Source organism: Caretta caretta, chromosome 10 (genome assembly GCF_965140235.1).
Source record: "Caretta caretta isolate rCarCar2 chromosome 10, rCarCar1.hap1, whole genome shotgun sequence".
Classification (NCBI taxonomy): domain Eukaryota; kingdom Metazoa; phylum Chordata; order Testudines; family Cheloniidae; genus Caretta; species Caretta caretta.
In genome coordinates, this window is record NC_134215.1 from 76,748,578 (window position 1) to 76,776,458 (window position 27,881).

The window sequence follows — 27,881 nt, forward strand, 5'->3', positions numbered from 1 at the left end:
AACTGCTGGCAATAAGTCACGTGACAAAAATTTCACTTCTCCACTTGTTCTTAGGAAGTCCTGCACCTGTATACCAGAAAAAGCTAGCTTACTGAGGCACTATGCTAATAAAATTTCCTGTGCTTTTGTTTTAACCTGCTAATTTTCCTTAAAGATTCTGTTCCTGTTTCTTCTTTTTTCACCACTACAATTTCTTTGTAACCTGAACAAAATCAGCAGATGCAAATAGTTACCCATACTCTAATACCTTTGATGTGTATATCTATGTCTAGAGCTCATATCTCCATAGTTTCTATGCCCACCTTAATACAATTTGCCAGTTATGCACTGTATTCATTTTGGAATGACTGAAACACTGTGTGCTTGCCGTAATTGGAGAATTGGATATGTTAGTTACTACAGTGGAGCTGAAGCACAATCAATGAAACTGAAAACAACAACATTTTAAAAGTGAGACTTGATCTTTTCCACAAGCTTTAATCCTTATGCCAAGAATGTTGGTTGGTCTTTTAATTGCGCTTATTGTTAACTTGTTAGATTTGTGGTTTTATGTACCTTTTAAGTATAGTTGTAGTCCACTGTGTGTGGGTTTTTTTGTGCTTCTCCTTTTTGCTATTGTTCAGTTTTGTTTTTCTTGTACAAATATACTGCAAAGACACAGTAATTCTGCACCAGTATTTACATTGCTGACTTTACCTACATCTTTCACTCACCCACCTTATACAAATAAAATCACCTTCTAATTTTTTAACCTATGAGGCTTCAGACCACTATCATTACGGTTTTTACTGAGGTGTAGAGCAACTGTAACAGTGCTGGCACAAAAATTATTCACTGTAGATTTTCAGTGTTTGAAATTCATCTCTAGAAGGCTCTCTTGCAACATTAACATTAATAGGCTACAGATGGCACTCTGGCTCCCAGTTACATTAATTCATTATAATGTAACAGCCTTCTTGAGAGACACCTCTTGGCTATGCTAAACATAACTGGATCCTCTCAGGGATAATGTTCTAACGAGGTAGCATGTGTATTTTACCTTTGTTAAATACAGCAACTTAACCTAAATGAACTTTGCTTAGGATTTGCAGTGTAGTTAGAATTTAGCCTTTTGCTCTATTTATGTATCCCATACAAAGGGTGGGGAGAAAGAATAACTTTATCCTTTTGATTATACTACACACTTTTCTGACTACTGAGGTATTGCATACCAGCATCTGAAATTATACCAGCAAACGCAAACCTAAACATGTATACAGGATTTGCTTGTTCCTTGTGAACTTTTCATGCCAGTCTGCAACAAAATCGTGTTTTTCATCTTTCCTCCTTCGTTCCCCTGTCTCTCCCTGCCCTTCCGCCCGGGAAATGTTATATGAAAACGAATTGTCAGTGGACTGTTCAGGCTGAGAACTTCATCGAGCAGGGGAAATGCATTGTTAAAGTTTTTATAGAAACTTTAATTTTGCTCCTTGTGCATATTAATTGCAAGAGGATTTTTGTTCCTTGAACACACAACCCTTGGAAGCAAATTGCTATCTGGCAAAAAAATGTAAAAGTTCCACATCCTTTCTAATGAAATGCACATATATTCAACTAAATATAGTGTTATACATTGGGCTATCTAAATAAGCCATGGATAGATAGATAAATCATACACGGAAGGGGGCAGAGTTAGTTGGTGTGTAAGCTTTTAATTTTGAATGTCCCATTTTATGTATGATTAAAGATCCTCAGCTTGTGGTATCTGACTCAGTTCCATTGACATCTGTAGAGCTAGTCTGATTACATCATTTGAAAATTTGGCACAAAGTAGGTATTGTAATTTTAGTGTACAATGCCTTTTTGATCTGATATACCATATAGTCAGGGTGGGCAAACTTTTTGGCCAGAGGGCCACATCGGGGTGTGAAACTATATGGAGGGCTGGGTAGGGAAGGCTGTGCCCCCCAAACAGCCTGGCCCCCTCCCCCCTATATGCCCCTTCCAACTTCCCGCGCCCTGACTGCCCCTTTCAGGATCCCTGATCCATCCAACCCCCCTGCTCCTTGTCGCCTGACCTCCCCCTCCCAGGACCCCCTACCCCAAACCACACCCCCTGGGATCCCTCCCCTTATCCTACCCCCCCACCTCCCGACAGGCCCCCTGGGCCTCCCACACCCTATCCAAACCCCCCTGTTCCCTGATCGCCCTGCCCCAGAACCTCCACCCCATCCAACCGCTCCCTGTCCCCTGACTGCCCCTGGGACCCCCTACCCAACTTTTGCACCGCTGCGCGCATGCCGCCACCTCTCCCTTACCATGCTGCTCAGAGCAGCAGGAGCTTGCAGCCCCGCTGCCCTCGCTGCAGCGTGGCTGCAGGGGAGGGGGGGATAATGGGGGAAGGGCCGGGGGCTAGCCTCACCGGCTGGGAGTTCAGGAGCCGGGCAGGATGGTCCCGCGGGCCGTAGTTTGCCCACCTCTGGTATAGTCAGATGTCTATAAGTGCTGGTCCCTTTCCACATGCAAGATTTTACCCAAAAGGTGAGGTGGGATAGGGTAGAAAAATATGCTTATTAAACATGAGAAGTTAAGATGGAAAAATGCTGAAAGCCAGCTTAGTAGTAGTTAAAGCCAGTGCTTCACTGAAGTGACTGTATTGAAATATGACTCCCACTGAGAGAGGAGAATTCCAAGTGATCCATTTGCTTAGTGATGTTTTAACCAGATAACATGGAAGGTGTCTTACATGCCATCAAACCACAGCGTCTCAATGAGCCTGAAAATATTGGACGACTACAAAATAATTGGTTTACCTGAAAATAGTCCTCTTTTGGATGTTTACTTAGCATGTTCTATACTTTTAAGATAGAGGAAAATACCGTCGATTAATTTTTGACCATCCAGAATGTCAAGAGCCAGAATTTTTTCTTTTGTTCACTCCCACTACTCTTAGGTGCATGGAGGTTTGTTTTGAGATGGGCCGATCAAAACCTCTGGAAATTTTTGAGATTAAGTTCTTACTTCCCTGAGATGAGTAGCATAGTTTTAATGATTTCCATTGAGGTGAGTATAGGCAGTTCACACCAGTCTTGGATTAATTCTGTTCCATTCTCTATAACTGTTCTCTTGTAGTAGAACCAATGTCTTTTTGTTGTCTGGGTACACTGCAAGAAGGACAGGAGACATGTTATCGGTTTTAATCAGACCGCAACTTTATTATATAGATGTCTGGGACCACCTGGCAGATAAAGTGTACAGTGCAGGCAAATCCATGCTTATTCAAATCAATTCTCCGGGGCCTCCACCAGCCCCTCTTTGTTTCCATTCAGGTCACCCAGCTCACCCATGGTTTGGACCTTACCATCCACCACCCTCATAAGAGGGTTAAGGAGGGCTATGAGAAGGGGGTAGGAGGGTTGGCTCCCTGCCATACCAATCAGAGGAGTCCCCAACCCCTCCCCCCATTCTGCTCCTTTATCCAGTACCTCCTTTTAAGTCCTTTACCAGGCCATTTATCTGGTCACTGGCTGCCCTCCCTATGGAGTACCTGCACTGAACATCCACCACAAGGAGGCACCAGCAATTTGCTTGGCTGCCTCTCCCCCAGCCCCGCCAAGTTCCCAGACATCTCCAAATGGCCTCTTGCCTCGCAGCTCTACTGGGGAGAAAGAACCCATTGTCCCATGTGTGATAGTCAATGTAGTGGAAGGATCTTCTGTTTTCTCCTCCGCTAGGGTTACCCCCAACCTTTTAGCCAGGGCCTGAAATGTGTCCAACAAGTGAACACACTCATTTGATCCGGCTCACCCTGCGAACAAAAAATCATCCAAATAACGCACTGGCAGGAGTCGGAAAGCAGACTTGATATCACATTTAGCCATTAGCGCCCCAGGGGCACACGCCCATATGATACGAACAGCTTCATCAATGGAGGAATAGCGTACGGAACATAGTGCTGGGTCTATTCCATCATTAATAGAGCCACCTTGGGGGTATAACAGGTGATGAATTAATCGGTATGTCCTTGGGGTCTTCTTGGGGACCAACCCCAGGGGGCAAACATGTATAGGCCGCTGATGAAATGGCCCAGCTATCTTGCCCTCCTTTAATTCTTGTACAATATTTTTTTTGAACAATATGTCCCATCCCAGCTACTGACTTTAAATTTTTTGATATCAAATGAATTCTATTTCCCACAAAAGGGATCCGAAATCCTGCTGTAAACCCCTCCCACAAATATGCCCAATCTGCCCTTTTAGGGTAATCCCATAGGAGCACCCTTAACACATCCGGCCTAACTGGCATTGGAGTCCATGCCCATTACACCACCCCCAGCACGTCCCCCTCCCCAGCTTGTGCTCTGTGTACCAGACACTGTTACTCCTGCGCCACCCTGCAGTTGGCGCTTGTGCCACCCCCATTCTTGTTTCCTCCCTGTGATCTTCCCTTTCTGCTCTGGCAAGAACAGGCTGAATGCATCTGTAGCAGGGTGCTGGTGCAAAAGCACCTAATTAGCCCCTGCCCAGTCAGCTCGAATCAGGAGAAACAGATTGGGGCTGATGGAAAAGGCCTGATGATTGGCAACACCTGCTGGTCTGACAAGCCAAGGGCTATAAAGCCTGGGAGGGAGGCAGAAGGCTTGGGGGCAGCCAGGGAGAAGTCAGTCAGTCAGTCAGTCAGGGAGGGAACTGGAGGCCTCCTAGCTGAAGGCTGACTCTGCCTGTGAAAGAGGTTGAATAATCCTGTAAAGCTTGTAAATAGATAAACACTGGTGGTGGGATAACTGTTGTTAAATAAAGACATGGGTGTTGCACAACCCTGAAGCTCTCTGAGCCTTATTGGGGGCAGCAGGCGGGCCCCAGGAAGAGGGGCGGGTCATGGACCCTGTTACAGCATCCCAAAACATGCCTCGCAAATGTGTCTGTATCTACAGGGGTTGCGAAAACAACCACCATCATTAAATGCCCAGCAAATACTATTACATGCTTGGGGCCCCTCCCGAGCTTGCTGCAGTATGAACAAACCACTGTTGGTGTGAACTCCTGGTGCCCTTTCTGTCATCCACTCCAACCACAGTGTGTGATGAGGTTTGTCCCAGGTTGTGTTGCTGCCCTGAATTGAAACTGCTCATCATAATTAAACCAGGACATGCCCCCAAATATATTGTGTGCCCACCTAATTATATCCATATACTTAACCAAGGCAGGGCTCCTCTCTGGGTAGGCTGTACTGTAACACCCGCATAGATGAGAAAGGCAGCCTCCCAATTTTCCCATGTTCTTGGCACCCTTGGCCTCTTGGGCAGCTTGCTGTTTTGCTTGCCTTGCCGATGTTTACTGTCTGTCAACACCTCCCTGTGCAATAGGGATAATATATCCACGTATTTGCCTCTCAGGATTTTATCTTTAGTTGTACTGAGTAGGTGAACTCCCATCGGGTCAGCCACCCTGGCATAACTGTTCTCAGGACTGCATGGAGGGAGTTCTGCAGAGCCCTGCTCCCCCATAGACCCCTTGGGAGTCTCTACTGTAGAGGTGGGCAAACTGCGGCCCTCGGGACCGTCCTGCCGGGCCCCTGAGCCCCTGGCTGGGGAGGCTTGCCGCGGCTCTTCCCCCGCTGTCTCCGTTCCCCCGCACTACGTCACTGCAGGGTGGGGTAGAGGTTCGGGGACGGGGGGCGGTCAGGAGACAGGGAGCAGGTGGTGGGGGTTGGATGGGGGTGGGGTCCTGGGCGGGCAGTTAGGGACGGGGGTCCTGGGAGGGGGCGGTCAGGGGACAAGGAGCAGGGGAGTTGGATGCGTGGTGGGTTCTGAGGGGGGCAGTCAGGGGGCGGGAAGTGGGAGGGGGCTGGTAGGTGGCGGGGGCCAGGCTGTTTGCGGAGGCATAGTCTTCCCTACCCGGCCCTCCATACCATTTTGCAACCCCGATGTGGCCCTTGGGCCAAAAAGTTTGCCCACCCCTGCTCTACTGTGTCCCATGATGTTGTATGCCCTGATGGCCGATGAGTCCATACGTGCCCAGGGGGTTCGTTCCCAACACAGACTTTGCTACCCTGGCCGGGGGCCTGCCCCTGTCCTGCTGCCCAAACTTGAGCCCATGCTGGGCCTACCCTGTCACCCTGTGCAGACCCCTCACACCCAGCTGCCTGAACCTGCTGTAGTAAATGCAAATTAACTTGCGGTAGCTGTGTAATACCATCTGTGCCCCCACTGAAGGTGCCACCCCTAGGTGGGTCTTCCCAGGCTTCTGGACCTCCCACTCCTGGGCCCTGAGTATTTACTACCCCAATAGGCTCACTCCTGTCCCCTTCAGGTGAACTCACTGAGTGACTGGTTGAGCACGGTCCCTGCACCTCGCTGCGGCCCTTGCAACTGCCATCCCTTGCCAGGCTGGAAGGCTAGATACCACCTCTGCCACCCATCCCCATAACTTCTGTATGGTTCAGATCACACTCGGTCCTGGGATCAGCATTACTGCCATCCCTTATGTTCAGTGGAAGAGAACATCCTGGTTCTAGGTGACCTTGTGCCCTTTGGAAGCGCTGTAATGCTGTGGAGGAAATCTCAGAAACAACTTCACTGACCATTTGCTGCACAGCTCTGCTGACTACCCGATTAATACACACAGCCTGCCCACCTGCATGTGTGGACTCTTCCTCTTGGTCATTTCCCTCTCTCAGTCCATGGGGCTGCCATGGGTTATGCCTTGGGTTATTAAACACACCACCCTGGGCATTAGAAGCCCCTGTACTTGTGAGCACCCCATGCCTCTAGTGCCCTGTGCTGCAGCTGCTGCCTCTGCTTGTCCCCGTTCCAGCAAAGGTATAGACACCTGAGCAACAACCTGCTCACAGCCAGAAAGAGGTGTAGCCTGATAGCCCATACATCCACTTGCAGCACGGCTGGTACATGAAACAGTTAAATTTCCTTGCCTCCCCCTCCCAATGCACGGGGATTGTTTCAGATGCTAGGTTGCTTGCCAATTCAGCCTCCCAGATTGCAGCTTCCGGCCTGCCTGTGGGTGGAAGTACCTAGGGCAGGGGGATGCTAGTTCCCCTTCTTTCCACTCTCCCCTTTCAGCGTGAGCCTGAAGCCACGCTGTCTCGTGACTGCAGTAGACACTGCAGCTTCACTTCCTAAATCATGCCCCTTGTGTCCTATTTGTAATTCTCCTCTGCCTGCCCTTCCCTGCCTCTGGGGCTGGGGGATAACAGCCCCCTGTTTTCCCGAGCTCATCCTTCTCCATGCCACTGGAGCCTTGCTGCTTCACAATCCTGTTTGCTGGCTTCCTCCCTGCATGAAACAAAGAGACTTTCCCCACCCAGGCTTCGTACCTTCATGCACTTTCGGGGGGGCGGGGGGGAGTCATTGCTGCAAAGCTGACCCCAAGCCCTTTTATTTTACATCAGTTTCTGACCTCCTTTTCCCCCCCACATATCACAAAGCTTATCCTTCCTGGGTAAGCCCAGACAAACTCTGTACCACCTTAGTTGTGGTGCAGTCGTTGTAGATGAAGTGGAGCACAACTGGGGCAGCTTATGCACGCATGCTCACATCATCTGTATAGCTCACTTTGTGATGGTTCCCTGCTTTGCTGTATAAAAGGGATTTGGCGACAGGGCATGCGGATCTTGGGCCATTCTTCACCACGTAGTGGTAGAGCAAATGATGGGGAGGTGACTTGATCCGTACGAGTTTAAGTAGAACTCCTAGAGTGTCTCTGCTGATATGCAATGGTCTGAAGGAAGGATTTCTTGCTCCCAGACCGAGGAACATCTGGTGTGGAGCCCAAATGGCTGGGTTATGCCTGGGTCCAGAATTTAGGCCTTAAGCAACAGATAATCTCTGTGTAGGTGTTGAAGCCGTCTATAGACTTCAGACGACAACACTGCCTTGGGGCACGTTCAGAGCTAGTTTTTGTAATGACGAGCTATAAAGCATAAAGGTTTTAAAATTATTGCTTACATTCTGTAGAAATCAATAAGTATTCCATTCCACCCCCTCCCCCCCTCCCCCCTCATTCTGGATGGGAAGTTGCCAGCTCACCTTTAGTGCAGGAATTTTCAAGCATTGCTATCAAATTTCTGGTATTGCTCATGAGTACAAGGCTCTGTGTTCTAGAACTTGCTCCCCACAGTTCAGTGATGGACTTAACCCTTATCAGATTCAGGCTTGTTGCAAGAGGCATTTGTTCACTTTGTTTTTCCCCTTAATTTGGTTCCAAAGCCTATCCTGTCACTAGATTGTGGTCTTGTGGTTTGGATGAGCTTGATTTTTTTTTTTTTTTCCAATTACTGGCAGGTTGTTCACTTCTGAAATTTCTGTCAGGTGCCCAGATGTGTTTATCATGGGTGAAAATAATTATGGGGATAAAAAATTGTTTGGGGGAACACTTGTACTATAGCTTAATCTGTTTTGCATGCAATAAATGTGACCACAGAAAGCAGAATCCTTCAGTCTGGGTTGCAAGGTTTTGACTTCTGTTTTTCATGATCATTTTGCTTCCTCAGAAAAAGTACATGTGTTTTTGCCAAAATGTTAAGTATACATGCACGTGTCTTGCCCAAATTTTAACCCCATGTCTCTTAAGTGCCCATTGTGTCTAAGTGTATTCAGTTCTGAATATTAATTAACAGGCTGCTTTGCACTATCCCTTTTAAAGGAAACTAATTTTTCTTTAGGTGCTGGTCCTTCTGGTTGGAAGAAACTGTACTTTTTCAGGATAGTGATAATCTCAGGTGGTGGTGATCGTCATGTGACTGACTCTCATTTAACCAAAGTGTAAACTTTTTAAATTGAAAACTTTATTTGTAAAAAACAATTATGATCCAAAAAACAAATACAGAACAAGTAGAAAAACAGGTTAGGGTCTCATAAGAGTCTTTGTGCCAGAAGGCCACATAGGTGTTCATAGATTTTAAGGCTAGAAGGGGTTATTCTAGTTATTTAGTCTGACATCCTGCATAACACAGGCTAAAGAACCTCCCCAGTAATTTCTACATGACGCCCATAATGTTTGTTTTTTGCTATAGAATATCTTTTCTTTTTTTTTTTTTTTTAAAGGTATCCAGTCTTGACTTGGTTGCAAGTAATGGCGAATCCAAAGCATCTTGTTGTTCCAATGGCTAAATTACCCTCACTTAAATATTTGCACCTTAATTCTTGTCTGAATTTGTCTGGCTTCACCTTCCAACCGTTGGATTTCATTATTCCTTTTTCTGCTAGATTAAAGAGCTGTCTACTCTCAGAAATCTCTTCCCCCATGTAGACAATGATAAAGCCAACTCTTAACCATTTCTGGAATAAATTAAATAGAATGAGCTTCTGTAGTCTTTCAGTGTAAGATACATTTTTCAAACCTTTTATCATTCTTGTAGATCTCTTCTTCTTAGCACATGGTCAAAGTGTTTTGGCAGAGCTGGTGACAGCAGTGGGCCTGAGGGTTTATCCCAATCTAAGATTAGAATTTGGCCGAACATCTGTAATTGGTTAATTTTTTCCTTGGTCTGCTTTCTCAGTTTACTGACTCCATTCATTTCCTAAGCAGATTTTCTGAGATGGACTCTAAATTATAGGCTAGAGAGAATACAGCTTCATATAAAACCCGTTGAGACTTTTGTTTAAATGTCATCAAAAGCCGAATTTATTGCCATAAGTAGGGCCAAAATGAAGCATAAAACATTTAAAGATAAATTCTAGTAATGGAAAAGACATGCTATAGAGTTGAAAATACACTTTAAATAAAGTTCTTTATATGGATTTCTCCAGTATTGGCCCTTTTTATTCTTGGAATAGCAGACTGCCTGAGTAGGCTGCAATATGACCGTGTATCTTATTCACAGTAGAGCCCTGCACAGGACTAGTATGGAGCCCTGCAGCGGGACTGGGATCCTGCAGGACCCGCTGCCATACTAGCAGGAGCGGGATTAAAAAATAGTCCCATGTAGGGCTCTAGTTAGCATCCGCTAAAACATTTTGAAGCAAATCTCCTTGACTAGCTCAGGCTTACTTGAAAGATCTTCTGTAAAGCAGTGGGGAAAGTATAGCCAATTTTCAGCCTGCACTGAAGACTCTGAAGTATGGGATTGTAAGCCCTCCGGAGTTCCATTCTAGCATGGATCCAATTGACTTTGGATGGCTGGGCACTAGGCCTAGTCTTCTCCGTATAGTTGTCTTGTGTACGCTGGTAGAAAAAACCTTCATTCCATTATTCTTTTCTAACATTACCCTAAAGAGATTTCCCTATGTAATATATTTCCCTAACTGCACATTACTATAAGGAGAACTATTGTTTTTATATAATATAGAAAACACTGAAAATATTTTTAACTAATATAAATGACCTGAATTTAGAAAATACTTTTTAAAATGATTTTTTAAAAACTAAAATATCTTTACTCTGGAGCATTTTCATTTTCTCTTCCATAATAATTGCCTTAAGGTGAAAATAAGTTAATACAGTGCTGATCTGGTCCTTACAAGAGTATTTACATAAGAACATATCACATTTTTTAACATGTTAGGTAATTACATTTAATAATCATTGTTTCAGAGTAGCAGCCGTGTTAGTCTGTATCCGCAAAAAGACCAGGAGTACTTGTGGCACCTTAGAGACTAACAAATTTATTAGAGCATAAGCTTTCGTGGGCTACAGCCCACTTCATTGGATGCATAGAATGGAACATATAGCAAGAAGATAGATATATATATACATACAGAGAAGGTGGAAGTTGTCATACACACTGTAAGAGGCTAATTAATTAAGATGCGTTATCAGCAGGAGAAAAAAACTTTTGTAGTGATAATCAAGATGGCCCATTTAGACAGTTGACAAGAAAGTGTGAGGATGCTTAACTTAGGGAAATAGATTCAATATGTGTTATGACGCAGCCACTCCCAGTCTCTGTTCAAACCCAAGTTAATGGTATCTAGTTTGCATATTAATTCAAGCTCAGCAGTTTCTCATTGGAGTCTGGTTTTGAAGCTTTTCTGTTGCAAAATTGCCACCCTTAAGTCTTTTACTGAGTGACCAGAGAGGTTGAAGTGTTCTCCTACCGGTTTTGTAACACATCAATTCAGAAACCGAATCCTGTCACCATCTATGGTGAGTTTGCCAGCAAATTAAATAACAAATTACCCCAGGTTTTTTTTCCATTTTAGAACTACCTGGCCAAGTAACATAAATGTGTCTGTGTTTAAAAAAAAAAAAAAAAAAATCCTTTCAGACTCAAATGTTTCATACGTGGTCTTAGTCCAAAAGTGAATTTTTTGTACCTGAGCAAAATCTTAATTTTTTTTTTTAGTTACACCCTGTTCAAACCCTTTGTTGATCTGACGCTTAAAATTTTTGAATTACAGTCTTAGCCCATAAAGGAAGACTTTTGAGGGAGACCATGGCTGATCTACACTGAAAGGATATATTGGCATAACTACATCAATAAGGAATTGAAGTAAACCTCACACCCCTGACCGATATAGGTATGCTGATAAAAACCCCAATGTAGACGTAGTTATGTTGACAGAAGAGGGCTTCCATCGACATAGCTTTATTCAGGAAAGTGATGTTCCTGTACTGACAGAAAAACTCTTTCTGGTCAGCGTAGGCTGAGTCTTTTCTATGGGGCTATGCTCGTGTGGTCTTTATAGTGTAGACTTACATTGTGTCACAGGGTTGCAATATTGAGTATTTTATAGCTTCAGGCTTTATTAAAGTGCTGACCATGATTACTATGCATTACTTTATTAAACTGTCTCTTTATTAACTGGGACTGTCTGTACAAACTGATAACTTTTATATTACCTTTCACTGAAAGATTTCAACATTTTTTTAAAATATTAATCCTCTACATACTTGTGAGGTTGCTTCCTGTTTTACTGAGGTGCAGAAAGGCTGTCATTTACTTAAGAGTCACACTGGAAATGCTTTGAGGAATTTGGTATAGAACTCAGAAGTCTTGGCTTCCCTTCCCCATGCTTGAGTAGTGGAAAACATTCACTACACAATTTTCTTTATTTTCTCTTAACTTTCTAAAACAAAAATGCACCTTATATTTTGCCTCTTCTACCTTTTTGCTTTAAAAATATTTAATATTTTGTAGTGTAGAAGTATACTTTAAACTGCAAAATTAGTTCATTTTTGAGATTCTTAAAACACCTTTTTTTCAATAAGATCATTTCCACATAATAAGTGTTTTTATGAGCCCTGAGTTGTGCAAATCATCTGAAGTTGTCTTATTAGTTCTTTGTGTGTATTGTGGTAAATTATAGTAAACTGGGATATTGGAGTTGTAAGTTGACAAGAATAATCTGGAATCATGATGGTAAAGTACAAGTTCAGAGAAAACAGGAAGAAATACAAGGAAAACAAGGACAATAATTTTGAAATACGAATTTTGTTAAACTTATCTAATTTTGACCTCGGTCTTCACAGCATTGTTTAAATGGGCAGCAGTATGGACACCAATGTAATTTGATTTTACTGAATCATTAAAATCATCTTTCTAAATAGCACAGATTTCATTAGTTAGTTTTAGAGTGATACATTCCTCCAGCATTTAGAAAACAATTGCAAATTCAGTAGTTTACGTGAATCACAGTTAGTGAGAACATGTGACTGATAGAGATTTTTTGCCTATGGCACACAATATTTTGAGACTGCTTAGCCACCAGTTGTGTTGGTCGTCAGGTGAAGATATCAGTGTTTTTAGTGTACATTGTTTTAAAAATTGTTAAATTAAAACAAGAAAAGTACAAAGCTAGGAGACTCAGAATTAAGCTCAGTTTCATGTGAGATCATACTCAAAAGACTATTCTAATCTTAACTTTGCCTCATTAGAGTTGCAAACGTAGTATTCTCTAGTTGAAGCAGCAAATACTGCAGTTTTTCTTCTTTGCTTACACTGGCCATTTTACTTTATGGAATGCTTGATATTCGTGTCAGTGTGAGATTTCACTTCTGTTGCCTTTCTACAGAGGTGAGGTAGTAGTAGTTAGGATGTGGTTCTGTGATTTGTGGAAATGCAACCTTAACTTTGAAATTCCTGGGGTTTTAATGTTAATTTCATTTTTACTCTTTGAAATATAATGTACTCTCTGATTATTGATATGTGCAGTGGCGCTGGAAGATATTTATTAGTGGGGGTGATGAAAGTCAGCCACCTTACCCCTGTTTGCCCTCCCCGCCCCCAGAGCTGGGGCCGGGAGTAGGTTTCTGGAAGGGGGGAGACATGGACAAGGGAAAGGTGGCCGAGGTTGGGGCTGGCTGCCGGGACCCTTGGGTGCAGGGCTAGCAGCCGGGACCCCACATAAAACCTGGGGGTGCTGCACGCTGTGGATATGTGTCTGCTAACTTCAGTATTATTCCTTGGCCCAAATTTTTGTTCATGGCATGGGAGGCAGAGCTTTTCACAATACAGGAAAGTACCAAAGTGACTTTATGGTCTCAACTGTGATTTTAGTGAGTTGCCTTCAGCAGCAGTTCTTTGGAAGAAAATACTGTTTTCTTAAAGTGCGTGTAGAATATGTGACAGTGATGCAAATGTAAGATATTCCACAGTTTGATTATTTGAAATATAATTAATCCATAGCATACAGGGAGATTCTGTTTTATCCTCTTAACCAATGGGTCTAACATAGTCTTTGTGCCTCTTTGTGGTAATTTATAAATTGTCTTCCATGTTTTTTGGGCATTCAGTGATATTCTAACAAGGGAGACTTCATTGATGTCAAATAAATGACATCTCATGCTCTTGTGATATTCCCCCATCACATTTTAAACCTGTGTCAGCATGAGAATGTCATGGCTCTATACTCTGCACGGGGTGAATACATAGTGAAGTGCACACTGTGACTAGTCGCCTCTTTCTGTCGCTGCTTATTAACTGTGGGATGATTTGTGGCATGGTTGCACCATTTTCAACACGTGGCTAAAAGAATAGGATATTTGTGACAGTCATCTTAAAATATGTGTAGGGGTCAATTTCAAAAGGTATTTTGGATTGGAAAGTAGGAGAAGGTTACAAACCCAATACTGTGACTATTTTGACCCCTTTCTTTGTCATATGTATCAACTAATAGGTCTTCAGAATATGAGTTGTATCCAAGTTCAGGTTTTTTGTACTGAATTACACAAGCTGGGTATCGAAGAGACAAGGCGGGAGAGGTAATATCTTTTATTGGACTACTTTCTGCTGGTGAAAGAGACGCACAGCTCTTCTTCAGATCTGTGTAGCTTGGAAGCTTGTCTCTGTCACCAACAGAGGTTGGCCCAATAAAATATATTACCTCATCCATCTGGTTTCTCTGATATCTTGGGGCCAACATGGTTACAAAGACACTGCAAACAAGAAGTTACACTGTAGTACACAATAATACACTGTAGTACACAATTAATATCGGAGAAGTTAAATCTGTTTTCCACTGCTCTTCTGTTACTTTGTCTTATGTTATCCTGCAGTTCAGTTGATAATGGGAGGGTTGGGGGAGAAGTATCTTCAAAAGTTTACAGTATTAATGCATGGTTTTCCAAGACTTAGGTAATTGTCTATTTGTAATGGTTTGGTCCTTAAAAATAAATCATTTGTTCATGTGTGATAGTAAAATATTTAAATGTCTGACTTTGTTGCCCTTTCAGTTTGTGTGCATCCACTGCAAATCTTTCTAACCATGAGGATTTGTTGTTGGTAATTGGCTTGTTAGTAGATGTGTGAAAATTTGCAAGTTACTGTAGTGAACATAACCTTGAGATTTTTCTCACCTATTCATCAGCATCTCCATACTTGTGAAATAATCCTTTTGGGAAATTAAATTGTAGTGTTGGATGAAGATACCAAAAACATGATTTATTTTTATATGGCACTGAAAAGCATGATAGTGCTTCAAAGGCATACAATAGCTCCTGTCCCAAAGAAGTTACAATCTAAATAAAAACCAGTGGCCAGAAGGGTGCAATACATGGATTTTTATTTTCCCCTCTCATTCTTTCTTACATTCCTTTTTATTTTAGTCCTTAGCTATTTGTCTTTATTAGTTTAATATAAACCTTAGTCTTTCTATTTAAATTTTTATTTTTAAGCCTTTTTTTCATTTTGTTTTTTTATTCCTTCATTTTATCTTTTTAATTTTTTTCTTTAGGCATCCTCATCCTTGTAGTATCGGAGTATTTTTAATCCGTAGCTCCAATTCTTACCTAATTGTTTTAATCTTTCCATATATTTTTTAGCATATTGTGGCAAAATGACGTCTGCAGTAGAATACCTATTCTTAATCCTTCCCTAGCTGACCACTTTACTAGCAAGTTTGATAAGATTTGTTGCCTGTGTATTTTGATTCTATAAATTATATTAGTTGTGGCTCAACTATAAGCTCTTTGAGGCGTAGGGCCTGTGTTTATGTGTGTTGAGGAGCTCTAAACAACAGTGTTGCAAGAGACATGATTTTAATTTTGAAATAAATTGCAGCTAAAAAAGTAACCTTAATTTTTGATTCCAACAGTCAGAGCTTGAATAATGATGGAAAATTTATTTTTCAGATTGACTGCTTGTTCAGAAGGTGAAATAACACCAAACAACCTTAAGCAAGTCACCTTGCTTATATAAATTTTATAAAGAGCTTAATTTAAAGGGTTGTCACATATCTATGGCCAAATATTTGAAAAAGTTTTACCTTTTTAAAAAAAATAGGTTAAATTTCTCAAAACCCAAGATGATGATTCTTAGAAGTGAATTTTTTGGGTGCTCCAGTTTTTGACTGCTCAACTGTAGACACCTTGGAAAAGACTGATTTTTTCAGAGAGTGTTGAGCACCCTATGAAAATTTTTAAAGATGTCCAAGTGGAGGACCCAAAATCACTGATCACTTTTGACTCTTGGCCATAGGTTCTGTGAAACAGCTCAAATGCTTAATTTACAGTCATCCCTTGATTTTGCTTGGTAAGACAGTAATAGACAGGATGTCTGATTAGAGAGAGATGAATTGGTTCATCTTTACAAGATTTACTTTGAACTTGCAAACACTATCTTTGATGTGAAATTATCTGTAACTTTGTTTCATATTCTCTGTGTATATATAAAGTCTGCTGCAGTTTCCACGGTATGCATCCGATGAAGTGAGCTGTAGCTCACGAAAGCTCATGCTCAAATAAATTGGTTAGTCTCTAAGGTGCCACAAGTACTCCTTTTCTTTTTGCGAATACAGACTAACACGGCTGTTACTCTGAAACCTTTGAAAATATTGAAGGCACCAAATTATTTCAATATTTCTTTTTATTTTAGGATTTTGTAACAAGAAGCAGCAACCTTTTCATCGAGTGGAAGACGAAACAGTGGAAAAGAACTCTGTACCATGTGTTAGTATATTGAAGAGTGAGAATTCTTGGATTAGTGTGTTTTTGGATTGTAAAAAGGGAAAGGAAAGGAGAGAGTGAAAATGGGGAGGAAGAAAATACAAATCACAAGAATAATGGACGAACGGAACAGACAGGTGAGAAACGAAGCTTCCACATGAACAAGTTCATGCTTAATTCTTTTTAAAATGGGAGTGGAAAAGTTGTACATTGGTTTTCACCTGAGTAACATAAGTTTTTTCTGGACTCTGGGCTTTGTCTTTCTGTGTCTGTGGATAGCACATTGAAGGCCATTACCAGAATACAGATTATTATTAATGTTTGAATTTAAATAATTGCAATATTTATTTGGCAAGAAATAGTTGTCAATTTGTTTTACAATTGCTGTATAACTAATAGCCCTGCTAAAATGGTATACTGGGACTTGCATGCTGATTGACTGGTTTGAAGATGTTTGGAAAAATCTGTTTTTCTTTATCCTACTGCGATTTGGTTGAAAGAACAACCCTTGTAGTTAATTATCTTGTACCTGCCATTGTTTGTGTCTCCTTACTACACTAATTCAGAAAGGTTGTGTTGAAACTATTCGCTGCTGCCTGTAGGTGAAACAAATGTATCCAATCATAAACTATGATTTTAGATATTGTGCTGATCCCTGCGTACATGCATATGATTGCAAGTTGTGCCTCTGAAATAAACAACTCCACGGGATAATTTCCTCAAAAATTGAAGGGTGAAAAAGCCATGACTACAAATAAAAGTATGTTGAACTGTGTGTGCTTTGCTTCTGAGAATGGTATAGTGAAAGTAGATTAGTTACTTCTGTTCACACTTTTCTATAATAAAAGAACATGGAAGCATTCAATGAAATTGAAAAGGTGACAAATAGAAGACTGATAAAAGGAAATTCTTTTTCCACACACAGTTAGCTTGTGGAGTTCATTGCCATGTCATGTCACTGAGGGAAAAGAAGGATTGAAAAGGGGATTAGACATTTGTATGAATAACAGGAATATCCAGAAGTATCATAGTTATATGCCTGCAGGATTTCTGGCACCTCTTTTCATGCATATGCTACTAGCTACTGTAGGTAAAAGAATACCATGTTAGATGGATCACTGGTCCGAATCAGTATGGTAGGCTTCTAGGTAGGCGGTAGGTTCTGAACCTGGGGAAGAGTGAGTAGGCCTTTCAGGCAACCCTTGCAGCTTGCCTGCATGGGAAACTTATACTGACATAACGTAAATTGTGAATTTTAATTTACCTGCTGTAGTTTTACAGGTATAACTCCCATATGGACATTCTTAGTCTGGTATGAAAGGGACTTTTTCCGGTTAATTTTGTCACTTTCTGGAGGTGCTTTAAGCTAAACTGAAAAAGCCACATTTATTTTTGAATAAGATTGTCCACACAGAGTGTTTATACCAATATAACTGTAATGACTTAACTATAATGGAACAAAAATTCTCACGTAGGTGAGCCCTAAGGTGAGATCCAGTTTCAACTCTAGTCTCCTCCTCACCGTGTTGCTACCCTAGATATCCTCAAGAAATCACACAGTTTCATAAATCAGCCTAACACTACACTATAAAACTGAAGCTGAAAATTCTTGTTCAAGCTATGATTGGTACAACTTGTTACATAGTGTGTTCCAGTTAAACACTTCAGTTCAGGTTGTGTCTTTTGTGGTATTTTCCCCAACCCAGTTGGGGTTCTGTGAAAGGGTTGGGTGTTAAATGAGGAGAACGCACACATTCATATTCACAGTTGCACTAGAGTTTTTTTTAACTATTCTGATTTTTAGGGGTTCATCTAGGATTCTTGTAAACTTTTTTGGATAGCCCTAGACATAAACATTACAAATAAATTACACTGACCATAAATAGCAAGGATGGTACCATCTGAATGTGAACAAAAGCCAAAGGTTGTGTTTGATTAGCTGCAGTCACACAACTGTTATATGTTTAGATGTAGATAAATCACTTAAGTACACATATTGAAGTACACTAATAACTTCTGGCTGTTCATTTTGATTTTGTTCATCTTGTTTGAAATCCTGGAGGAGTTCTCAGTTAACTTACATCTCAGTTCTTGCTATCAAATTTGTGCCAACCAACCTTGCTTCTTGTATAACCATGAATAAGCCATACTCTCAATCCTAATACTTTTCTGGGTTCTTTACCTCAAAGGCAATGCAATCTAAGATTTATTGTTACATGGGAGACCGGTTGGCTCCTGCCTTCTTGTATTGCTTGTGTTCCAAACATTAGCCACTTGTATGTTTGCCTTTGTTGATGCTAAATATAGATGGTTAAGCTCTGACTCTGGGATTAATTCCCTAGCTGATCTGTTGGCTTGGCTCTCCAATTGGGTCTAATGCTGTTTGTACTAGTGATTGGGAAGATGTATTAGGCTTTGGTGCAAGGCTGGACTCTGACTTGATTTCTCCTCGTTCCACAGAAAATCAAAGCTCCATGCTAAAGTAACTCTTGTAGTCAGGCAACGCAGTTCACCTACATCATCTTCCATCTCATACCAGTGTGCCATATGAAGCGTAGAATATATGATATATATTAATTTGGTTTCTGAATAAGCCATTTCTTTGACCTAAATAATGAAGGAATCTAGGTCTCATTTTACTGTAACCTGAGAGCGTAATGCAGTAGTTAACTGTCATGTTTGTGTTTTTTCTCTATCATAACTAGCTAGCAAACCATTCATGAACATGCATATTAAATCCTGATGTGGCTGTTTAATGCATTTTCATTTAGAAACATTGAGTAGAGCATAGTAGTGCTTTACTTACATGACCTGATTTTATAAATTCACAGGGGAGAAAATCCTTGGTCTCTTCAAAAGTGTTTCCTTTTATATAGGATTATAACTGAGCTCAAAACAGAATATACCGAACTAACTATTACTCAGGGGGATTATAATTAACATGAGATGCTCATTGTAGTAATTAAGAACACTTATCTGCTTACATGAGCTATAGGGCATTTATATTCATTAAGCTGAAGAGAATAAAGTGCAGTAAATTAGATGTCAAACTGAACATTACTTTTGTTATCAAACCTCTTCACTAATCAATACCGGAATCACTTTGAAGAACCTGTTAACCTTCCTGTGTTAAGAAAGTATGAACATGTTTTGTGGAATATTTATGATTTGTAAACATCAGAAAAACAGATCACTTTTTTTAAAAGGACACTTAAAAGTAAGGAATTAGTATTCTGCCATTTCAGATTTATTATTACAAGTTGAATCTTTACCTATTATTTATTATTTGCATGACAGTAGTGCCTAGAGTGCTAGGCATTGTACCAACACATAGTAAGAGATGGTCTTTACCTTGAAGAGTTGGTAATTTAAGTTGCAAAGGTAGTGGGTGAGACGGTAAAAAAAGGTGAAGTGACTTGCCCAAGGCCATATGTGGGAATTTATCTACTGAGCCACATAGCCTCTCAAGGCAATGCAAATATTCCCAAACGCTGGTGAGCTTGCCTTCTGTCTGACAAAGAGTAACAGCAGAAAGATACAGACCTGCTGTTTTTCTGGTAATCTTCTTTGCAGTGTCAGAAGAAGAGGTACTGGAACAAATTACATTTTAAAAAAAGTAGTGTCACTGGGCCAGGAACTGTAAATTCCATAGTTCTGAAAGAGCTGAATTATGAAGTAGTTGAACTCCTAGAAAAAGTACACAATATCTTATTAAAAACAGCTATTGTATTGGAGAACTGGAAGGTAGCAAAAGTTATGCCTATATTAAAAAAGGCTATAGGGTAATCTGAAGAATTACAGACCAGTAAGTCTTACATCTGTATCTGGTACATGGGTTGAAATGATCATTGAAAAATACAATAATAAAACAGTTGGAAAATCATGATGTGCTAAGAGTCCATCCAGCATGGTTTTTGTAGGGAAACATCCTGTCTCACCTACTAGAAATTTTTGAACATGTCAATAATTTACTGGATAAAGGAGAACCATCTGACATAATTTAATTAGACTTTAGAACCGGGGGGAGCCTCTACTACAACACAGCCAGCTAAAACAGCTTCCAGTGTATTATGCTGTATTTTAACAAGGCTTTTCATCAGTTGAGTTAAGGTACAGGCAGTCCTCGACTTTACTACGTTTGAGTTATGACAAACGGCACTTACAACGCTTCCACAATGACACCCTGATTCGACTTACGACTGTAGGTTTTGAGGTTATGATGCTTGGTCCCACAGTGGAGTAGATTGCAGTTTGGAGTTCTGACGTTCCGATTTACGACGCAATTGTAAGGAACCAATTGTATTACAAGTCCAAGGACTGCCTATAACTCAATTGAGTAAACGCAATCAAAAAGCTCACCCTTTTTGCCTGTCAAGAGAAGGCTTATGTGCATGGAAGAATCCCTGCCTCCTTCCCTTCTAGACTCTTCTATACCACTTTTGGGAAGTTTAATGTGGCATTCTCTACTTCCTCTCCTCTTCCTCCCCTATTCCAAGAACAGCTTTGTTCTGGCTGGAAGTGGAGGTGCTGGAATACCAGAAGGCTGTTCTTGCAGTATTTTTGCCCTGATCTAGAAGCAGGATGCATCCGATGAAGTGAGCTGTAGCTCACGAAAGCTTATGCTCAAATAAATTTGTTAGTCTCTAAGGTGCCACAAGTACTCCTTTTCTTTCTACAGTACTGAGTAACTTTTCAAATGCATAATGCTGTATTCTTTAAACACAAACACAGATACAAGCACATAGGCATAGACATTAGTGAACTAAACATTTCTCCAATGTAACCTTTCCATGGTGAGGCTGAATCTGATTGATTAGAAAATACTTCTGGCTTCCTGGGCCTTTAAAATCCATAGAAATTACCCCAAATATGTTAGGAACATTAAAGTGTTTTATACAGAAACAAATGTGTATATCAATATCTGGATACTAGGCAACTTTGCAGTGCAAAAATTGGCTGATTGTGTGTCTAACTGGCCATTTGCAAGTCCTTGTTGAATGTAGGATTTGCCTATGAACAAGGATATATTTCTAGAGCCCTACTAAAAATTTGACCATGTAATAATATTTAAATTTGAATGGACTAATTTTATTCTGATATTTTATCTTTATTTTCATACATGTAAATGGAATGTGTTTTTTCCATTTTGTTGATATTGTTTTAAATGTGGTCTCTATGTTCATGTTAATATTGTAAGTCACTTTAATACATTCTGTATTAAAAATAACTCTTAGTATCATCTTGAAATAGTGAAAATATAGATCAAGGTTACTCACGATTGTGTTAAAGTAGTAATATTTTCATGAGCTCATTGGTTGTCATCTGTGTCCTATTGGGGAACAATTGCCGCCATTATGATGATTAGAAAATGTACAGTACACACAGCATTTAAAACCAAATAAAATTTTTAATAGGTTAAAAAAACCTATTATGACAGCCTTAATTTTTAATCTTACTGTCTACAAAATGGAGCTGCACCACCCATAAAACTGCTTGGTTTTTATGCTATATCACTCCATTAATATTTAATTACTATTGTATGACACACATATTTGAAGAACTTGAACCAATTTTCAGTTTTAAAAATATGATTTATCTGATAGTTTGTGAAATTTCATCCTGATGCAATTTGAAACTAAGATGAGCCTGGAAAAATCAGGGGTTCTTATGGGAAAAACAATTCAGTCTAAACTTACAGCAGTCCTGCTTGGTGCCATTATAATTATTCTCCTAATTGTAAATTGTGCTATGTGGATCATATGAAATTTGGTGATCTATGAAGAATGACTAGATCATAACTTCTAATTGATGCTTATCTAATTTGCAGGCTATTACTGTTTTGCAAGGTGTATCTTTCATGACTTTAAAAAAAATTCAAATGCATCGAAAACTTCATTTTGTATAGAGGGGAATGAAGACATGATATTATCTGGTACAATATATTTGAGTGTTAAAATTGTTCTCTATTTAAAATAGTGAAAACTGTGTACTAACGTAAGTAGTTTCCAGTAATTTTATTGTTCTAAAGCTTTCCAAAAGTAGTTCTTTTATGAAATCATTCAGAAACATGTGTTTAGTCACTACCCTTTCCTTCCTTTCATTTTGTTTCACTTTCTGTTGTGTATCTTTTTCTTTCCACCTCCCTTGTTCATTTACTTCTATTGCTTCATTTTTAAGAATAATTAAGCAGCTGTTTTGAGGTTCCAAATCAGGTTTAGTGCATTATTATATCTATACAAGAAGGTGCAATTATATATAATATAAAAGAGTGGAATACTAATTTTGTATATATTCCCTTAATCTAATGATAGCCAAACATTTTCAAACATTTAAACTTCAATGTTACCCTTGTCTGCTGGGGCTGAGAGTCGTACCCATCTTTCAGATGAGGAAAACTGGAGAATGAGCTCAATTCACTGGAAAAGCAAAAACTGGGTTCCATGGAAGTCTGACCCAACGGCTTGTGTTCTAATCACTAGACACACTGCAATAAAATGGTGAAATGGAAGGAAGACTCTAGTCGGTTAGAACTCTTACCTCACAGACAGTATGTTAGTAGTCTTAACAAATGGCAGGCTGCTACATCTTTCATCTAGAAAAAGTGTGCAGGTACAATGAGTAATAATTCCAACTTTTATCGTCTGTTTGAATATATAAATGGTCTGTTTGGATATAAATCCAAATGGTCTGTTTGAATATATAAGTAAGCCCCAGTATGTCCAATGACTTGCATATTCCATTTCTTGTAGCTTGCTAACATCTGCAACTACAATATGAATAGCTTTCCAAAATTCATAAGCCCTGTGCAGAGACTTTATTTGACAAATGTTGCAATGGATTTTCAGATGGACACAAACGCTTTATTTTATAGCTTTTTAGGAAACTGCAGACACTGGTCAACAGCCATTTTAATGAAGTATATATATTGTTTTAATAAAATGGCTATTGGCAGTGTGCTGTGTAGCTCTGATGTCTGTCTGTTTCCTTTAATGATACCTCCCACCAGGAGATATCGATAGTACGGAATGTATTTTACAGTGTAGTTGGCAGCAGAGAGGCAGCACTATCAGAGCTTTACTTATGGAAAAGTGTCTTGATGTAGAGGGTGTGTTGATATCATTTCCTCACTCAGCTTCCACAGAAAACTCAAATTTGTCCCTCCAAACAATTTGTTTTACACAGGCTTGCTCAATATGAAATGTAGATACCAATAATTTAAAAACAAACCAACCCTAGGAGCCAAGGAAAACATGTTTTAGCATTGGCTCATAAAAATATTGTTGTTCTGATAGCTGTTAAACATAAGGTGTAGTGGTTTATGAATTTGTAAAATGGCAATGCCAGTGCAACTCCATAATTAAAATTGAGCTGAGTTGTGTACTTAAAGCAAGGGTTGAAACTGTTGCTATGTATGAAATGTACAGCACACTGTCCTCCTCAAAATACTTACTCAAAGTGTAGAATGAATTTCTTGAGGATTTAAAAGTAAATCTGTTAGTTTGTTAAAATTAACTAAAAAATGGGTCCTTTAAGACAATGGTCTCCAAATTGGGGTGCGCAAGACCATCCATGGGGGTGCGCTGCAGGAGCGCTCCTGGACCTTTGATTCTTCGGCGGCACCTCTTCTTCTTCTTCTTCTTCTTTTCTTTCTTTTTTTTTTTTTTTGCTTCCCCAGAGCTGGCCCTGTGGGTGCACGATTCAAAAAGTTTGTAGACCCCTGCTTTAAGATATGTAGTACTTGGTGTCACACTTCTTTTTATCCCCAGTGATTGTAAAATAGACTCTTCAAATTTCCCTTTTATAGTTAACTCTCTGAAGTCTTGTGCCTAGAATACATTTTTAAAATGTTTAGTTAGAATTAATGGTAATTTTTCCCAATTATTCATAACTGAAAGTTTCTCCTTCAGCAAATGCTGAAGAATAGTATTCTACCTCAGAGAATTCCATGGACTCTTTCAAAATGCTGCCATCTCCTATTGTTCACAGTGCAACTGAGACTACAGATTCACCTTGGTTAAAATGACTGGTGTCATTCACCTCTTCCTAGTGTTCCTCTCTGTCTCCAGACAGCATATGGGATCACAATTTTCCTTTGAAGAAAGGTTAACTTCACTTTCATTCAGAAATATGGGAGATGGTGGCTATTTTGAAAGTGGCTTTTGTTTTAATTTTCTCTGAAGGAGAGGAGATGGTTTTATTATTTAATTATATTAGTACCTGGGGAGATAAGCTGAGATTGGGGCTCCGTTTGTGACCTGTATGGAATGAGAAACTGTTCCTCCCCTGAAGAACTTGCAGTCTACGTATTCAAGACAGACAAGGGGCAATTGGAAAGGACATAACATACAAATACAAAAGAACAGTGGTGTTGGTTTGCAAACATCATGTTCTATGTGGTGTTCTTTTTTGTGGGGGGGGAGGTTGTTAGGGTTTGTTTTCTTTTTGTAGAGGGAGGGGACTTTTAGTTTTACTTTTTTTGTGTGGAGAGGTTTGCTAAATGGGGAAGTAAGTAAATGGAAAGGCAGGAAGGGGAGACAGTGAGGATGATGAGGGAGGTAAAGCAGGCATATAGAGCAAGTGGTGTGAGGCTGATATGAAATGACTGTAGGAGTAAACAGTGTTGCCTAATGGATAGAGCACCAGTCTGGAACTTAGGAGACCTCTGCTCTGTTCCCAGCTTTGGGCAAGTCCCTTTACCTCCCTGTGCTACAATGTTAAATGATGCTTACCTCCCTTGTAAATTGCTCAAAGCGGTATGGATGAAAAGATCTATAAAAGAACTTGATGGCATTAATAAACAATAACAGTTGCCAATCAACCTATGGAAGAGACTGTCCAAAGAAAAAACTGGGAAAAGATGCTGATGACATCTTTGGTGTTGAAGGACCCTGCTGCAGTTGCTTCTGTGTTTGATGCCAGCTGAGTTAATGGCTTCCTCCTTTCAGGAGTTTCTTTCCCAAACTCCCATGACTGTGGGGGAAGGTTCAAATTATGTGGATTTGATACAGCCTCTGCCATGCCCTTGGGGTGTAGCCCCCACTTGCTCTCATTTCTCCCCCTCCTGCCATCATGTGGCATGTACCTGCTGATTAACTTTCTATTATGAAAAACTAATGGCATAATTTAGCATTCATCCTATATATTTCTTGTCATAAACTGCCTGTTATACCACAGCTTCCCAACAGAGACTGGGCAAGGAGGGGGGAATGCCGGGGAATGTATGGGTTATAGGATGGAGAAGTGTGCAAGGAAGTGTGGAGTGTAGAAGGGAGATGGATTCTGGGATGTGTTCAGAAGAAAGCAGGAAGATACAAGAGGGAATGAGAATTGGGAGGACATGAGTGTGGGGGAAATTGTTCCAGACTGTCTGACAGCTTTAAAGAAGCAAAGTCGCTATGAAAGTAGCTTAACTGGACAGTACTCTCTGGCTGTGTTGTGGCTCCAGAGTGGCATAAAGCAGCCAGAGCATACAAATGAATTTGGCTATAAAAATTTAAGTAAAAATTATTTAAAGTTCATACTTCATAACTTTGTATAATTGGAAACATCATATGATAATATCCTTGTGGTTTTTTTAGTGTTCACTTATGAAATGTTATCTTAGAGAAAAACTGACAGGCACACCATATTTTGATGCAGTTAAATTGAAAGTATATAATGGTAATTTGGGGGTAAAATACTAAGGGGAAGTTGTAGTTATTCTGAAACCAAACATTATAAACCAGGGATTGGCAACCTTTGGCACATGGCCCGCGAGGGGAAGCCCTCTGGCAGGCCAGGCTGGTTGGTTTACCTGCTGCGTTCACAGGTTCAGCCAATCGCGGCTTCCACTGGCCACGGTTTGCCGCTCCAGACCAATGGGGGCTGTGGGAAGGAGCGGCCAGCATATATCCCTCGGCCCACGCCACTTCCCGCAGCCTCCATTGACCTGGAGCGGTGAACCGCGGCTAGTGGGAGCTCCAATCAGCTGAACCTGCAGACGCGGCAGGTAAACAAACTGGCCTGGCCTGTCAGGGGGGTTTACCCTGGTGGGCCGTGTGCCAAAGGTTGCCAATCCCTATTATAAACCCAGGAAATTTGGTATTATGGACAAACTTCAAAAAGAAAGCCAAACATATTAAAATTTGGGAATGCATAGTTAAATACCATGACAACATTAATTTTTCCTGGAAGTGACACCATTGGGTGGTGAATAAGGGGGAAAAAAAATCAAATGTTTGTTTTAAAAAGAATTTAATTTAATAACCACAAATGCTAAACTGCATTAATCATACTCCTGGTTATTGCATGGTGTCACATGGTTATCATAGCTTTTTGTCTGGCAATGTGTATGTATGTATCAAGATTTAATGTTTTTCTAAAAGGTCTGCTCTACTTCAAACAGGAATTAATTCAGAGAAGTCCTCTGGTCTGTGTTCCACAAAACAGACTAGGTGAGCGCAGTGGTCCTTTCTGGCCTTAAAATCTATGAATCACAACGCTTGTGTAAGGTAATCAGTTATCTCTATATTACAGGTTTCAGAGTAGCAGCCGTGTTGGTCTGTATCCGCAAAAAGAAAAGGAGGACTTGTGGCACCTTAAAGACTAACAAATTTATTTGAGCATAAGCTTTCGTGAGCTACAGCTCACTTCATCGGATGCATTCAGTGGAAAATACAGTGGGGAGATTTATAGACACAGAGAACATGAAACAATGGGTGTTACCATACACACTGTAACGAGAGTGATCAGGTAAGGTGAGCTATTACCAGCAGGAGAGCAGGGGGGAAAAAACCTTTTGTAGTGATAATCAGGGTGTTGATTTCAGACCTAAAAGTGGCAATTCTTCAACAAAAAAACTTCAAAAACAGACTCCAACGAGAGACTGGTGAATTGGAATTAATTTGCAAACTGGATACAATTAACTTAGGCTTGAATAAAGATTGGGAGTGGATGGGTCTTTACACAAAGTAAAACTATTTCACCATATTTATCCACCCCCCCCCCCCCCCCCGGTTCCTCAGACATTCTTGTCAACTGCTGGAAATGCCCCACCTTGATTATCACTACAAAAGTTTTTTTTCCCTGCTCTCCTGCTGGTAATAGCTCACCTTACCTGATGACTCTCGTTACGGTGTGTATCGTAACACCCATTGTTTCATGTTCTCTGTGTATATAAATCTCCTCACTGTATTTTCCACTGCATGCATCCGATGAAGTGAGCTGTAGCTCACGAAAGCTTATGCTCAAATAAATGTTAGTCTCTAAGGTGCCACAAGTCCTCCTTTTCTTTTTGCGGACACAGACTAACACGGCTGCTACTCTGAAACCTGTTTGTGTTGAGTGCTTGATCATGGCATCATATGGAAGCCCAGAAGTTCATAGAATATCAGGGTTGGAAGGGACCACAGTCCAACCCCCTGCTCAAAGCAGGACCAACCCCCAATTTTTGCCCCAGACCCCTAAATGGCCCCCTCAAGGATTGAACTCACTGCCCTGGGTTTAGCAGGCCAATGCTCAAACCACTGAGCTATCCCTCCACCCAAAAAAGTTCTGTTTGTTGTCTCTGAGTTTTAGCTAAAA

The 27,881-nt window shown here is 40.6% G+C and overlaps 1 protein-coding gene across 8 annotated transcripts in view; it reads left to right on the forward strand.

The window, feature by feature from the left end:
- The window catches only part of MEF2A (myocyte enhancer factor 2A), a 161,104-nt gene that overhangs the window by 41,699 nt on the left and 91,524 nt on the right, over nt 1-27,881 (forward strand). For 7 of the 8 annotated variants that reach the window (XM_048866040.2, XM_048866050.2, XM_048866043.2 and 4 more), the window contains one exon: nt 16,249-16,456. In XM_048866040.2, coding sequence (XP_048721997.2) covers nt 16,403-16,456 — 54 coding nt within the window. In that variant the 5' untranslated portion in view covers nt 16,249-16,402. Of the gene's footprint in view, nt 1-11,324; nt 11,456-16,248; nt 16,457-27,881 lie in introns of those variants that run through there. The other variant, XM_075133204.1, reaches the window with a different exon arrangement.